Here is a 14,207-nt window from a genome sequence, read left to right on the forward strand (position 1 = left end):
CGTGGTCTATGGCGAATGGGGCAAGTCAACTTATTTGGAGCATGTTGTCCCATTTATTGAAGGGCTAGACGGAGTTGCTTTCCATGCAGTGGAAATCATGCAGACCACCGAAATGGAAGATACTGAACAGAACTTGGGAATGCAGTCGTCGTATAGATCCAAGATGGCTATGAGGGAGATGATAAAATATGGATACATACTAGGAACGAGGTTAGGAGCCAGGTCGGACGGGATCATAGAGCCAATTGAACCTAACATGCAGAAAGGAAGGGCCACCATATGATATCAGCCTCCAGTGGGGTAAGCTCATACCGGTAGCTTCGGGAAAAAGGTTTTTGTGCTAGAGCATGTTTCAAGTTTGGGCTAGAGTTCAATACCGGAAGATGATATCATTGATGTGATGGGAAAGCTGTTCGTGAATATGATTGAAGAATGCTGTGAAAGAGTTAATATTAAGACACTGACCATCAGGGATGCTGAACTAGGGGAAGAGCTGCGAAATTGGACCGCCAGTCCATCTTTGGTTCGCCGAGAATCTTGTAATCAAAACAATAAAAACCTGTGTTCTGCGATTGTGATATGTAACAAAACCGTCGATCGAAATGACCCAGATTATGAGGAGTATGCCGAGAGTATGATGTCAAATAATCTCCCACAGTAGATCGAATAGCTGGAGAGTCATAAAAAGCCCAACCTCGAAGAAATGGAAGTGGTCAACCTTGAAAGTGAAGAAGACGTGAAAGAAACCAGAATCAACATTTATCTAGAAGCAAAGCAGAAGGAAAAACTGGTTGAGCTTCTCCAACAATACATTGATGTTTTTGCATGGTCATATGATGACATGCCAAGATTAAGTACTGATATTGTCTCGCATCGACTGCCCACCGATCCTACCAGACCGTCGGTCAAGCAGAAACCTAGAAAATTCAAACTTGATTTAAGACTGAGGATAAAGAAGGAAGTGACCAAGCAGATAGAGCCGAATGTGGTAAGGGTCACCAATTATCCTAGCTGGTTGGAAAATATGGTCCCAGTACCTAAGAAAGACGGAAAGATCAGGATATGCGTGGATTACCGAGATCCCAATAAAGCTAGTCCAAAGGACGACTTCCCTTTACCAAATATCCACATCCTCATCGATAATTGCGCAAAGCATGAATTGTAGTTGTTTGGGGATTGTTTCTCTAGGTACCACCAAATCTTGATGCATGAGGAAGACGCAGAAAAGATAGCCTTCACCACACCTTGGGGAGTTTACTGCTATAGAGTCATGCCGTTCGGTGTCAAGAACGCCAATGCCACCTACATGAGGGCCATGACGACCCCTTTTCACGACATAATTCATAAGGAGATCGAAGTATATGTGGATTCCGTCATGATCAAGTATCGAAAGAGTTCAGAGCACTTGGACGACTTGAAGAAATTTTTCGAGCACCTGCAGAGGTACATTTTGAAATTGAATCCGGCAAAGTACGCGTTCAGAGTCCTTGTTGGAAACCTGTTGGGCTTCATTGTAAGCAGGAAAGGGATAGAACTAGACCCACCAAAAATCAAGGCCATTCAGGAATTTCCACCACCCAAGAGTAAGAAATATGTGATGAGTTTCCTGGGAAGACTAAATTACATGAGTCATTTCATAGCCCAATCCATGGTAATCTGTGAGCCCATTTTCAAGTTGCTAAAAAAGGATGCTCCCACAAAAAAGGATAGAAGAGCGTCAGAAAGACTTAGACAAAACCAAGGAGTATCTGTCAAATCTACCAGTGCTGGATCCCTACTAGACCGGAAAGCCATTGTTACTATATTTGTCAGTCTTGGGTAACGCCTTCGGTTGTGTGCTGGGACAACATGACGAAACTGGGAGAAAGGAGCAGGCCATCTACTACTTAAGTAAGAAGTTCAGGCCATGCGAGGCCAAATATACTTTGATAGAACGCACTTGTTGTGCTCTGACTTGGATCGCCCAGAAAATAAGGCATTACATGTCAGCATACACTACATATCTGATATCTCGGCTCGACCCGCTCAAGTACATCTACCAGAAGCCGATGCCGGTAGGAAAGTTCGCTAAATGGAAAGTTGTCCTCAGTGAATTTGACATTGTGTACATAACTCAGAAGGCTATCAAGGGGCAAGCTTTAACTGACCACCTCATAGAGAATCTAGTGGACAGAGATTATGAGCCGCTCACTACGTGTTTTCCCGACGAATAAGTATTATTTTCTGGAGAAGATATTGCCGAGTCATACCCTGGATGGAGAATGTTTTTCTTTGGAGCAGCAAACTTTAAAGGAATCGGAATTGGGGCAGTCCTAATTTCGGAATCCAGACAACACTATCCAGCATCGGCAAACATAAGATTCACATGTACCAATAATATAGATAAATACGAAGCGTGCATCCTTGGGATCAGAATGGTAGTCGACATGAACGTAAAATAACTTTTGGTCTTATGGGATTCAGATCTATTGATACACCAAGTCCAAGGGGAATGGTCCACCAAAAATGTCAAGATCCTTCCGTACCTGCACTGCATGAAAGAACTATGCAAGAAGTTCATGAAGATTGAGTTCAAGCATGTCCCTAGGATTCTGAACGGGTTCGCTGACGCCCTTGCAACTCTATCATCCATGATTCAGCATCCAGACAAGAACTACATCGACCTTATTGTGGTGGAGATCATGGATCAACATGCCTATTGCTTCCTTGTGGATGAAGAGCCATATGGAAAACCATGGTATCATCACATCAAGAGATTCCTTGCAACCAAAGAGTACCCGAAAAATGCTACTAATAGTCAAAAGCGAGACCTCAGGAGGTTGGCGAATCACTTTTTCCTCAATTGGGTTTGTTGAGATGTGTAGATGCTATCGAGGTAACCAAGTTATTAGAAGAAATACATGCAGGTACGTGTGGAACTCATATAAACAGGTTCACGTTAGCCAAGAAGATCTTGAGAGCTGGATACTTTTGGATGACTATGGAAAGCGACAATATCCGCTACGTACAGACGTGTCACCAATGCCAGATTCACAACGATTTCATCCGAGTTCCACTGAATGAGTTAAATGTGATGGGTTCACCTTGGCCATTTGCTGCTTGGGGCATGGATATGATCGGACCTATAGAGCCTGTTGCGTCAAATAGACATCGCTTCATATTGTTATCCATCAACTACTTCACTAAATGGGTCGAAGCATCTACCTACAAGGCCGTCACAAAGAAGGTTGTAACGGATTTTGTCAGAAACAACATCGTCTGCAGATTCGGGATACTAGAATCAATCATCATTGACAATGCCGATAACCTCAATAACGACTTCATGAGAGAAATCTGCGAGAAGTTTAGAATCATTCACCGCAATTCCACAGCCTAAAGACCACAAATGAATTAGGCAGTCAAGGCAGCCAACATGAAAATTAAGAGAATTCTTCGAAAGATAGTGGACAACCACATGCAATGGCACAAGAAACTATCTTTCGCCTTACCGGTTATCGGACCACCATGAGAACATCCACTGGGGCAACACCGTACATGTTAGTATATGACACTGAAGTTGTGATACCCGCAAAGGTCGAGATACCATCTTTAAAGAGGCTAAGTTGGACGATGCAGAGTGGATACAGGTCAGACAGGAGCAACTCATGCTCATCGACAAGAAGAGAATGGATGCAGTATGCCATGGTCAGCTATATCAGAACAGGATTGTCGGTGCATTTAACATAAGGGTGAAGCCTCATCAGTTCACACCAGGGCATTTGGTCCTGAATAAAATCTTTCCCCACCAAGAGGAAACCAAAGGAAAGTGCGCACCAAACTGGCAAGGTCATTACGTGGTTCACCGAGTATTGTCGGGTGGAGCTCTAATCTTGGCAGAAATTGATGGAATAATCAACACGAAGCCCATCAACTCAGACGCAATCAAGAGATACTATATTTGAAGACAAATTGAGTTAGGTTTTTGCTATAACAGAACTATATTCAACCTGACTTCCCACGGAGGGATACGTAGGCAACCCACGTGGGGTTGGTTTCTCCCCCTTCTTTCTTTTGTAATAGACGATCCAAACATCATTTTTTATGTTTCTCTGGAACTACGCCGACTTGATTTCCTCAGAAAGGAATACGTAGGTAATCCTCATCAGATTCAGTCTTCTTTTGTAATTGAACTACATTCTAGCTTCATTCCATTTGGATACGTAGGCAGTCTGAGTCAGACTCGGCCATTTCATTCTTAATCTCATCCTTTTTGTATCTATTGTAATCGAACTACGTCTTGACCTGATTCCATTTGGATACGTAGGCTGCCTGAGTCTGGCTCGATCATCTTCATCATATTTTGTCATCATCCACGAACTACGTTCATACCTGATTCCATTTTGGATACGTAGGCAACCTGAAAGGGTTCGGTCATAACCTTAGGAAAAACCTTTGTAATGCATTAGTTTTAACTAGGATGCAGTCGTAGCGGCAAGCAGTCGCATCGTCAAGCATCGTGAAAGATCGACATCAACAGGATAGAGTTTTCAATAAAAAACGCTCGCGTGTGGATAATTTTTTGTAACATGTCATAATTCGAAACAACAACACTTTCCTTAAAACAAAGCTTTTCAAAATTATTTTTCAAAAAATATAGTAATTTTTTCCACCTACCGAACTCCATGGCATAACCATATCAAGGGCTGGGAAAAACCAACACTGTGGTCAACACAAACCAACTTCCCCGCTCCCACTAAGAATTTTTATTTAAGTGCAGGGTCAACAGGAAGCAAGGAAATGCTGTGACCACACTGGGGAAAATGACAGATCCGCCACTTTCCCATGATTATCTCACTTTACTCCATTACTTGAATTCTTTCGGGTACAACTGAAGCTAATCCTTGAATCCTTGCCGGTACCTTGGAGTCAAACCACTGATACAAAAAAGGCACACTATACATAGCAAACCGTCTGCTGAACCAATCGGAGCACCTCGTACAAAATGAATCGCTGGATTCACCAATTGAAGCCCTGTACATAGCAAACCGCATGCTCAACCAATTGGAGCACCTCGTACAAAACAAACTGCTGGCTTCACCAATTGAAGCCCTATATATAGCAAACTGCCCGCTCAACCAATTAGGGCACATTTTACAAACGAGCCGTCGGCTTCACTAATTGAAGTCATGTATATTGCAAATTGTCAGCTCAATCGATTAGAGCGCCCTGTACAAATCAAACATCAGCTTCGCCAATCGAAGCCTTATATAGCAAACTGTTCATTATGCCAACGGAATAATCCGCACCACCGTTCCATAGCAACAGAGGCCAGAATAGATAGTCACAAACCTCGTCACCGACGTTTTGCCAATCGATGGCCGTAACTTAGCTTCGCAGTCAAGACTATATCTTGGGCATGCTTTTCTTTCCTTTGCAATACCTTGAATGTTTTGACGTTTTGCTCATGCAGCTTCAGGCATGGTTACCGTTTAAGTCGATCACTCCCAAGCGAAGATTATTTTATATTTTCTCAGTACAATGCTCTCCCAACAAATGGAGACGCACTCTACGAAACAAGCTCTCCTAACAAGCGGAGACATTTTCTCAGTGCAAATCTCTCCCAACAAGCGTAGACACACTCTACAAGTCAAGCTCTCCTAACATGTGGAAACACTTTTCAATGCCTCGACAGCTGCGGAATGGTATATAACCCGGCTAACAAAGCTAGTCAAGTTCAGGTATCCCATCATCCCGATCCCAAATAATGGCTCGCCGACATCCATGCATCACCATTCCTTCAGCATCTACATTACATCATAATATATTCTGCATTGCAATATATGGGTATGTATGTATTTCATTTTTTTTGAAGGAACAAATATCGCAACGTGGAACTCTTTCTAAGCAGCAAACCAAACTACAATGCTATGAGGGACAACAAACTCATTAGTGGGCCAAGGACCCAGGTTCAGACACAAAAAGACTAGTGGAACTCCAAATCTTCAAATCCTTCAAGTCAAGCCACAAAATTCAAGCTATCATAAGTGTCCAATCCTCTGTCTTGCCGTATCGTCATAATACGATACTGGGGCAGTTCCTGCGAGCATTGTTTCCTCAAAATCCTCACTCCAAAACTACATGAGGCCTGATCCTCGTTAAGCCCGAGGTATGTAAGCAATTCAAAGCCAGAATTCGGCCCCAACTTCCTCATAATCTTCCCAAAATCTTTCTCAACTCTCCCTAAAAACATGCAATCTTTAATCTTCCTTAAATCCATATGCCATCCCCGCAATGTATGCCAGAAGTCGGGACAAAATTGACTTCAGTTCAAATTTTTTGCCCGAAAACTCTTTCATCGTCTCCGGTCAAAGAGGGGCAGCTGTTGACGACCAATTTTGACCCTCCCTTTTAAAATTAATTTATTCATACTTAAATATTTACAATAAATATTTTGAAAGTATTTTCAATCAACAAATACCTGTTTTATAAAAATTAATTAAATATTAGTTTCAAAATTAATCACTCAGTATTAACATTGTGTAATTACAAATATACCTACTCTTTTCTAAAATACACCATCTAGGCTTTATAATTATTTTCATGAATTATTTCTCAAATTTTGATTAATTATATTGTTAAATTCAAAATTAGTGTTATAATTTAGAAGACAAGGTATTTTATAAATAATTAATTATAATGATTACTAGTATATTTGATGATTATAATTTCTAATATATTTTATTGAAAATAATTAAGTTTATTTAAATTAATTTTAAAGGGGTTAAAAGGAAAAAAAGGCTACAATTACAAATCTCTAATTAAACACAAGATGGTCATCTTTTAAATTAATTTGGCCCAAATGACAAGCCCAATCCGGAAACAACACCCAGTCCAAAGACCCTCTAAGCCACTGTTGCGATCAGCGTCCCTCTCCCTGAACCAATGAGATTGTGCCACTTCACCGACCTCCCACACTCACATAACAAACACAGCTGATCTAAGCCGTTTATTTCCTAGATCGACGACCCACAATTTTACTCTACTTTCCCCTTTAATTTTCAAAATACTCGGAGTTTTTAATCTTGATCGTTGGATCACAAATATCTAGCGGCTACCGAATTTTCCACAAAAATTGGTTTAATCCCTAAATATCAAGACCGTTGATCTAAAAGATCAACGGCCCAGATCTTATCTCCTACCCTTTAACGTAAAGACCAACCCCAATTACCCAAAATCCTAAAATCATTTCCTCTTGCACAACCGCATCTCTTTCCCATTCTTCTCTCTTTTCTCTCAACCTCACAAGCCAAATCAATCACCAGACCTTAAACAAATTCGTGCAAGGTCACGAATTCATCAGATATTCATCTCCTTTGCCTTCCCTAGCCATGATTCCTGCTGAATCTTTCAAATTCATGGCATGCATGGCCATTCATTTTTCTCCTGTATCCTAGACCTCGTCACTCCTTCCATTTTCACCATTCAATTTCAAAGCCCTAATCGAAAAAGTCAGACCAAAAAGGTAAAATTTCAACTCGCCATATTTCTTACTTCATCTTTTCAAATCGAAGCGAGTCTGAGACGTTAGCTGGCTTCAATGCTGATATTCGACACCTAGAGGTCAAATGCAATGACCTATGGGTATTAGGGTTCTGACCAGAGGTCTCTCATGCCTCAACGATTAGTTTCTCTCTTATCAGGTAAAATCCCTAATGATTTCCCCTCTGCTCACTCTGACTTCACTCGCCTATGCTTGCATCATATAGTACTCGTCATCTTCCCATATTAAATTTGAATTTTTTTGAAACCCTAAGCCATTAATGGCACTATAAAAGGGTCTTTCAATGATCTCACCTAACACACAACAAGATAGACCTAACAGACTATCAGAAACTAAAGCCCTAATACGATTATCAAAACTATCGAGATTTCAAAGCTTAAGGCTCTCCCTCTCTCTCTCTCTGATTAATTTCCATTTCTTTTATTTTCGAGTTCCTCCAATGCTCAAAAGTTTGAAACTTTGGTTTCTCATACAACTAAGTTAAAATCATTTTTGGTTTGTTGCCCAAGAGGAGGTCAGTACCCCTCCATCCCCTCTCTCTTAATTACTTTATTTGAAAATCATGAACGTGCTATTGTTTTCTTGATTAACTGCTTAGTTATAGTATTTATTTAGTATGTAATTATTTATTTTTAGTTCATCATGACTTGTTAATGATCTATGATAAGCTATTATATTTAGCAAGTGTTAATTAAGTAGTTGTGTGACTTTAATGACCTCAATTTGTGCACTGAACAACCTATGTGTTTAAGTTGCCTAACCTGCCTTGATGATTTCTCACATCTACCTAGACTTCATACTTTACTTTAATGTCCTATTGTAATCTTCATGCTCATCATGTTGTGTTCTGTTCAGTTATAATCTTCATGCTCATTATGTTATATTCTCCTAAGTTATGTTACTCTGATTTAGGTCCTGCTATAGTCTTCATGTTTAACATGGTGTACCCTTCTAACTTCTGCTATCCTATACTTAGGTTTTTCTCTTCTTCATGCCATATTCTTTGAGCTCTGTTATGCTATATTTAAGGTTGATGTTACAGTATTCATGCTTATTATGCCATGTTCTTTGGAGTTTTGTTATTCCTAATTTTGGGATGTTGTTAGATGACTCTAGGGTATATATGAAGGTATATAGGGTAACCCTGTATTATTTGGTTAGGGATTGTAAAATCTGAATATAAAAAATGCTTTCCTTTCTTCATACAAATGCTTTTCATTCCTTATCTGTCCTTTGAGTCCTCTCTAAGAATGCTTTACATCCAAGTCTAAATGTTAGTTGCAAACAGTCCTACTTGAATGAACTTCTTTGCACATCAGTAATATTTGTTATGACCAGTCTATCTCTTATGAGTAATTGTGTAGTTGTACCTGTTATGGTTGAATGCCTACTATTTTTCTATAATCTGAGTACAATTCCACCATGTCTAGTATTCAACCTATGTCTGCACAGTTGATTTAAGTCTGTTCAAGTATGATGTTCCCCCCCTATTCTTAACCCTAATGAGACTGATAACCTGATCCTGTAATGTTCGAGACTCATTTTGTCTTGTGAGGTCATAATCTTGATTGAAATCTCTGTATGTGTAGGAGTCTGGTATGAACCTTTATTTATCCCTCATGACTTAATATTCTAAACATTGTTTTGAAACTATACTCAGTCCTTCCCTCCCCTGCCATTCTGGATTGAATCTGGTATAGGAGAACTCTTTTGCTATACTTAATTGAGTATAGTAACTTGCCCATATCATTGTCTGAATCTTTATTGAGAATTCCAAAGGATTCAAGTGGTGTTATCCATTTATGTGCATGCTCACATCTAATATTGAACTAACTTGTGATCAATCCATTAGGACAATAGCATTTGCTATTACAGCTCTAAGACTATATGCCTTATCTGTCAATAAGTCATGTGGCTCCAGTTGTTTGGTTCTTTCGCAACAATAGTATAAATGTTTCCTGCATCCATATGTGTTTAGAACTTGACTTTTAAACCTGTTCAATATGTGTTTCACTCGCTTAACACTGAAGTATAGTCATACTGTCTCTATGAGTTTTTTCCTAAGTTATTCTATTAAGAAGGGGTATGCTTTTGTGGTAGGAAATGTCACAGTGGTTGGTTTGCATTAAAAGGGCCTCATTGGCATTCAAACCTATAGGTAAGAATTAGTCATTAGTGGTTAAAGGTATTTGGGAGTGGAGTGTAACTCTAGGTTGGGCTGCTCTCCCTGGTACACGCATTGCCCTGGGCCTTGAGACCCTTGGGAACTTTGAAGTGTTGGGGATTCAAAGTGGGCAACAACCTTGAGTAGAATTTCTCCTTAGCCTTTAATTCATTGACACTTATTACTCTCTTTGGGTTTGGTGTTTAATGATAACGAAAGATGTTCAATGTGAATTATTTACTAGGCATACCTCCACATTAGTATGACTTTCCTTAGTATTTAAATAGTTCCAGTGATCTTTACTTTTATCATTTTCTTACAAAGTTCATATGAATATGTATATAGTACTGTTATTCTAATGACGTTCTCTTTTCTTTTTTGAACATGTATAATGATAAAGAACTCAGGTCCAAGTCCAGCCTTGCTATGTCTTAGAAGGTTTATAGTTAGCTATAGCCCATGTTGCTCGTCCCTGTTACTGTTGGGCCTACTTCTTTGAGGCCCAAACCTCCTAGAGTCACTTCTTTCCCTTCGCTTCTTTATTTACTGTTTTCATTATTCTCCAGTTGCACTATGTCATTATTCTTTGCTATATTTCTTGTTGCTTTATCTCATATGTATATAACAATTATAAATTGGATTGGGTGCTCTACTTTATCTTTTAGCTCACATAAAATAACTTAGGCAAGACGTAAATAATCTAGGATTAAAAGAGGTATTAGTCATCAATAAATTCTATAACCACTAATCCCGAGCTTGTTATCGATCCATTATGCCTTACTAACCTTTTCCTTAAAGATTTTTGAAGCCCAAAGGCTTAATAAAGGTGGCAGTCACTCTTTCAAAAGGAAAAACCAGAACTGAGTGGCGAGTTTAAGTCTTCTAAAAGAGAATCAACTATTTCGAAAAGATTAAGGTAATGCTGCCCTAAAACAAAGGCTTTCAAATAGTTTTCTACTTTAAAACCAAGGTATATCTTAGGATCATTTTCATAAATACTTTCATCACATTAGAATAATATGAACTTTCATGATTTAGGAAAACAAAGTGTTTAAACATAGCTTTCCCTTTCACACATTTAAAACAAAGTGTTTAAACTTAGCTTTCCCTTTCACATATTTTATATATGTACTAACATTAATTTCCTAAAGGCTTTTCTTTAAATTCATCGTCTTTAAACCATACTCTTCCCTTATAAATATTATATCCTAATATATGGTAGGTGTACTCTTGTGAACACTAGTTAAAGCTTAGTACAAACAATTAGTCTCAAATCTAGTCTAAGTCCTATGGAGCTGCCTCATGTAGATTTTAAGGGGTGTCTAACACCTTCCCTTTAGAAGAACAAGAACCCTTACCCGTAATCTCATCAGTTAGTAGACCAATAAAGAATATAACCTTTAGTAATTAAATAGGTACCCTAGTATACCTTTAAATATTAGGTGGCAACTCCCTTTCGTCAATAACAGCGAAACCACAAGTTGAATCTTGTTTTGACTTGTGCAAGATATAGTGCAACAGAGAGCCAAGAAATACAACATGAAGAACTTGAAGTTTGGCTTGATCATCTATTTACCACCCCCACCGCTCGTGGTCACAAGCTTGATTCCAAGTTAGGTGCCCAATTTATATCTTTCAAGTGGAGAGAAAAAATTTCTAAAGTTGATCTGTGTCCTTCCGCGACGTTAAATGCGGCCTTGGGAGGCAACCCATCGTTATTCAAAGTTTTCGTAATTTTTGAAATTTTCATTTTATTTTTCAATTTTTCTTTTTAGAATAGTTTATGTTATTATTTTGGATCAATCTACCAAGTTTCAGTAAGTTTGGGACAAAAAGTAAGGAGATTGAGCAATGAGAAAAAGCCAGGTCTATGCCTCAAGTATCGCATTTGCGAACACAGGTTCACATTCGCGAACTTAGGGCCTATCGCAAAACTGAAGATCCGGTCGCAATTGCGACCTCTGTTGATTTTCATCATTCACAATTGCGAGTAGGGAGTCGCAATTGTAACCTCTGAGGGTCTTAAATGGGGGTTTTGCTGCACATTTAATAAAAGTTCAAAAAACTTTGAGGCTTTCAAGTAAACGATTTTCTCCTTCCTCACTCTCTCAACTCTCAAATTCCTTCATTTTCAATCCTATTTGCAAGCATCAAGGTATGAACGCTTAATATCTATGCTCTTTATGATTTATAATTCATCTTCTTCGTCTTCTCCCATAATCTCTCAAATCTAGGGTTCTAGTTTAAGCTTTCCTTTTATGCGAAATTCTTCAAATTGAACTCAAATCCTGTGTTGATTTCTAGGTGAGGTTGGTTGAGAATGTGAGCTTCTTTATTTTCTTGAAAATGGGTAGGTCTGAGTACCCATAACCTTGTTAAAATGAGAGTAATTCCATGTGCTTGTAATGTGTTAGATCAAAGGCCCGAATGAGATTCTTGACTGAATCATTGAAATTTCTTCAATTCATGGTTGTGTGTGAAGTTTTTTTGCATGTTTTTGTGCCTAAAATCTGATTGGGTTCTCTAAAAGTATGCCTTTGTTTGAAACTTTTAGAGTTGAAACTATTCTGAGTTTAAGGGCTACTAGGGATGATGGCATCGCAATTGCGATGACCTTTTCACATTTGCGAGCTTCACATTTGCAAAGAGGAGATTGCAATTGCAAACATCAACAGATCTAGCAACCTTCACATTTGCGAAGACTAGATCACAATTACGATTTCTAGCATCCCTTCTTCCTTTCCATTCGCTAAGCAAATGTCACAATTGCAACATCAGAGGGCCAACTCTGCTGAACTAAAAAACTTGAAATGTTTTCTAAGGCTGGGTTTCGACTGTCCAATTATTTTCTTAGCATATTCAAATCACTTTGCAATGTATTTCATACCCATATCATATTTTTACTCCAATACTTTGTTTAGGTACCATAAATTAAAAATGAGCTCTAACTCTGCCAAATCCGTACATGAAAATCCTTTGGAAACCCATGGCCGACAACAGTACTATGCCGAGTTAATTTTGAAGAAGTTGCTTTTGGAAAGTGGTATGATAATGGAAAAGGTCCCCGAACGTCTTCCCAAGCTCTATCAGAGGCTTGAGGCCATGGGATGTACTTATTTTGCCCCTCAACCTTGCAAAGCAAATGAGCAATAGGTGAGGGAATTCTAAGCAAATCTCCCAGCCATCAAGTTAAGAAATCCAATCATGAGGATATGAGCCAAGATGGTGAATTGTGGAGTTGAAGCCGTGAATCGAATCTACAACATAGGGGGATTATGAATGATACCATTTCGTGCAAAGGATTGTGCCTTAGGCGAGTGGTTGGTCTCCAAATTATGCCCGGGTACAGATGTACCATGGGCGGCTAAAAAGAGAGGAATCACATCTAAAGAATTCATTGCCGAAGCCAAGATATGGATAGCCATCACATGCAGTCGCATCTCTCTTGCGGGGAATATATGGAATGTACCAATATTGAGAGCTCAAATGATCACCTCCGTTCTTGATGATATCCAGCTCAATGTTGGTGAAATTATTATCAGTGAGTTGAGGGATTATATGAAGCATGATAGTTAATCACTGGTGTTCCCATCTCCATCACTGAGCTGTGCTAGATTGCGGGGATTGATGAGGATCTTGAAGACAATTAGATAGATCTGGCAAAGCCTATTGCTCCATTGAAGAAAAGAGAGAGAGCAATGCCATGAAAATCAAAAAGAGGAAGTTGGGATCATCTTCCTAAACCAACTAGGGTATCCATATATCATCTTCTATAGTAGGACCATTTGCTATACTCACAGAAGAAATGCGATAGATTCGAGACTTAGTAGCTGGCCTTCCCAAAAGGCCCGGTAAGATATCTAAGGGGACCTTCTACATAGATTGGTTGTCACCTTATAATGATATTTTGTACTTTCATGACATGACTGTGACATTAGCCATGCCGGGATTTCCTTAATTAGAGTGGAGAGGGACTCCTAGCCATTATACTACTAGGGTCGTTTCTTATGTGAAAGCTCGGCGTATGGTCGAGAAAGGGTGTCTAGCATATTTGGCCTATATCTATTATCCTAGTGCGGAGGTTTATTTAATGGATTTAGTACCAGTCTTAGAGGTGTTTTCTGTACATTTGCCGAGGATGCCACATGACAAAGATATCGACTTCTACATTGACTTGGTTCCGGGCACTCAGCCTATTTCTACCGCACCATACCATCTAGTCCTAGTTGAGTTGAAAGTATTGAAGGAGTAGTTGCAGGAATTGCTTGATAATGGATTCATTTGACCTAGTGTCTCACCTTAGGGTGCACTTGTGTTATTTGTAAAGAAAAAGGATGGGACGATGAGGATGTGTATAGACTATCGATAGTTGAACAAAGGTACTATCAAGAACAAGTATCCGTTGCCGAGGATTGATGACTTATTTGATCAACTACATGGTTCCAAGGTGTTTTCAAAGATTGATTTGAGATCTGGCTACCATCAATTGAATATTAGGGCATT

At 39.2% G+C, this 14,207-nt stretch overlaps 1 protein-coding gene across 1 annotated transcript; it reads left to right on the forward strand.

The window, feature by feature from the left end:
• The first annotated feature begins 2,048 nt into the window (after positions 1 to 2,048).
• On the forward strand, positions 2,049 to 3,376 carry LOC138892776 (uncharacterized). Its single transcript, XM_070176514.1, has 3 exons — positions 2,049 to 2,196; positions 2,464 to 2,818; positions 2,932 to 3,376. The coding sequence occupies exons 1-3, from the start codon at positions 2,049 to 2,051 to the stop codon at positions 3,374 to 3,376; spliced, it is 948 nt and encodes a 315-aa protein (XP_070032615.1).
• The last annotated feature ends 10,831 nt before the right edge of the window (positions 3,377 to 14,207 follow it).

The sequence above is a fragment of the Nicotiana tomentosiformis genome, chromosome 5 (genome assembly GCF_000390325.3).
Source record: "Nicotiana tomentosiformis chromosome 5, ASM39032v3, whole genome shotgun sequence".
In the NCBI taxonomy this organism is placed as follows: Eukaryota; Viridiplantae; Streptophyta; class Magnoliopsida; order Solanales; family Solanaceae; genus Nicotiana; species Nicotiana tomentosiformis.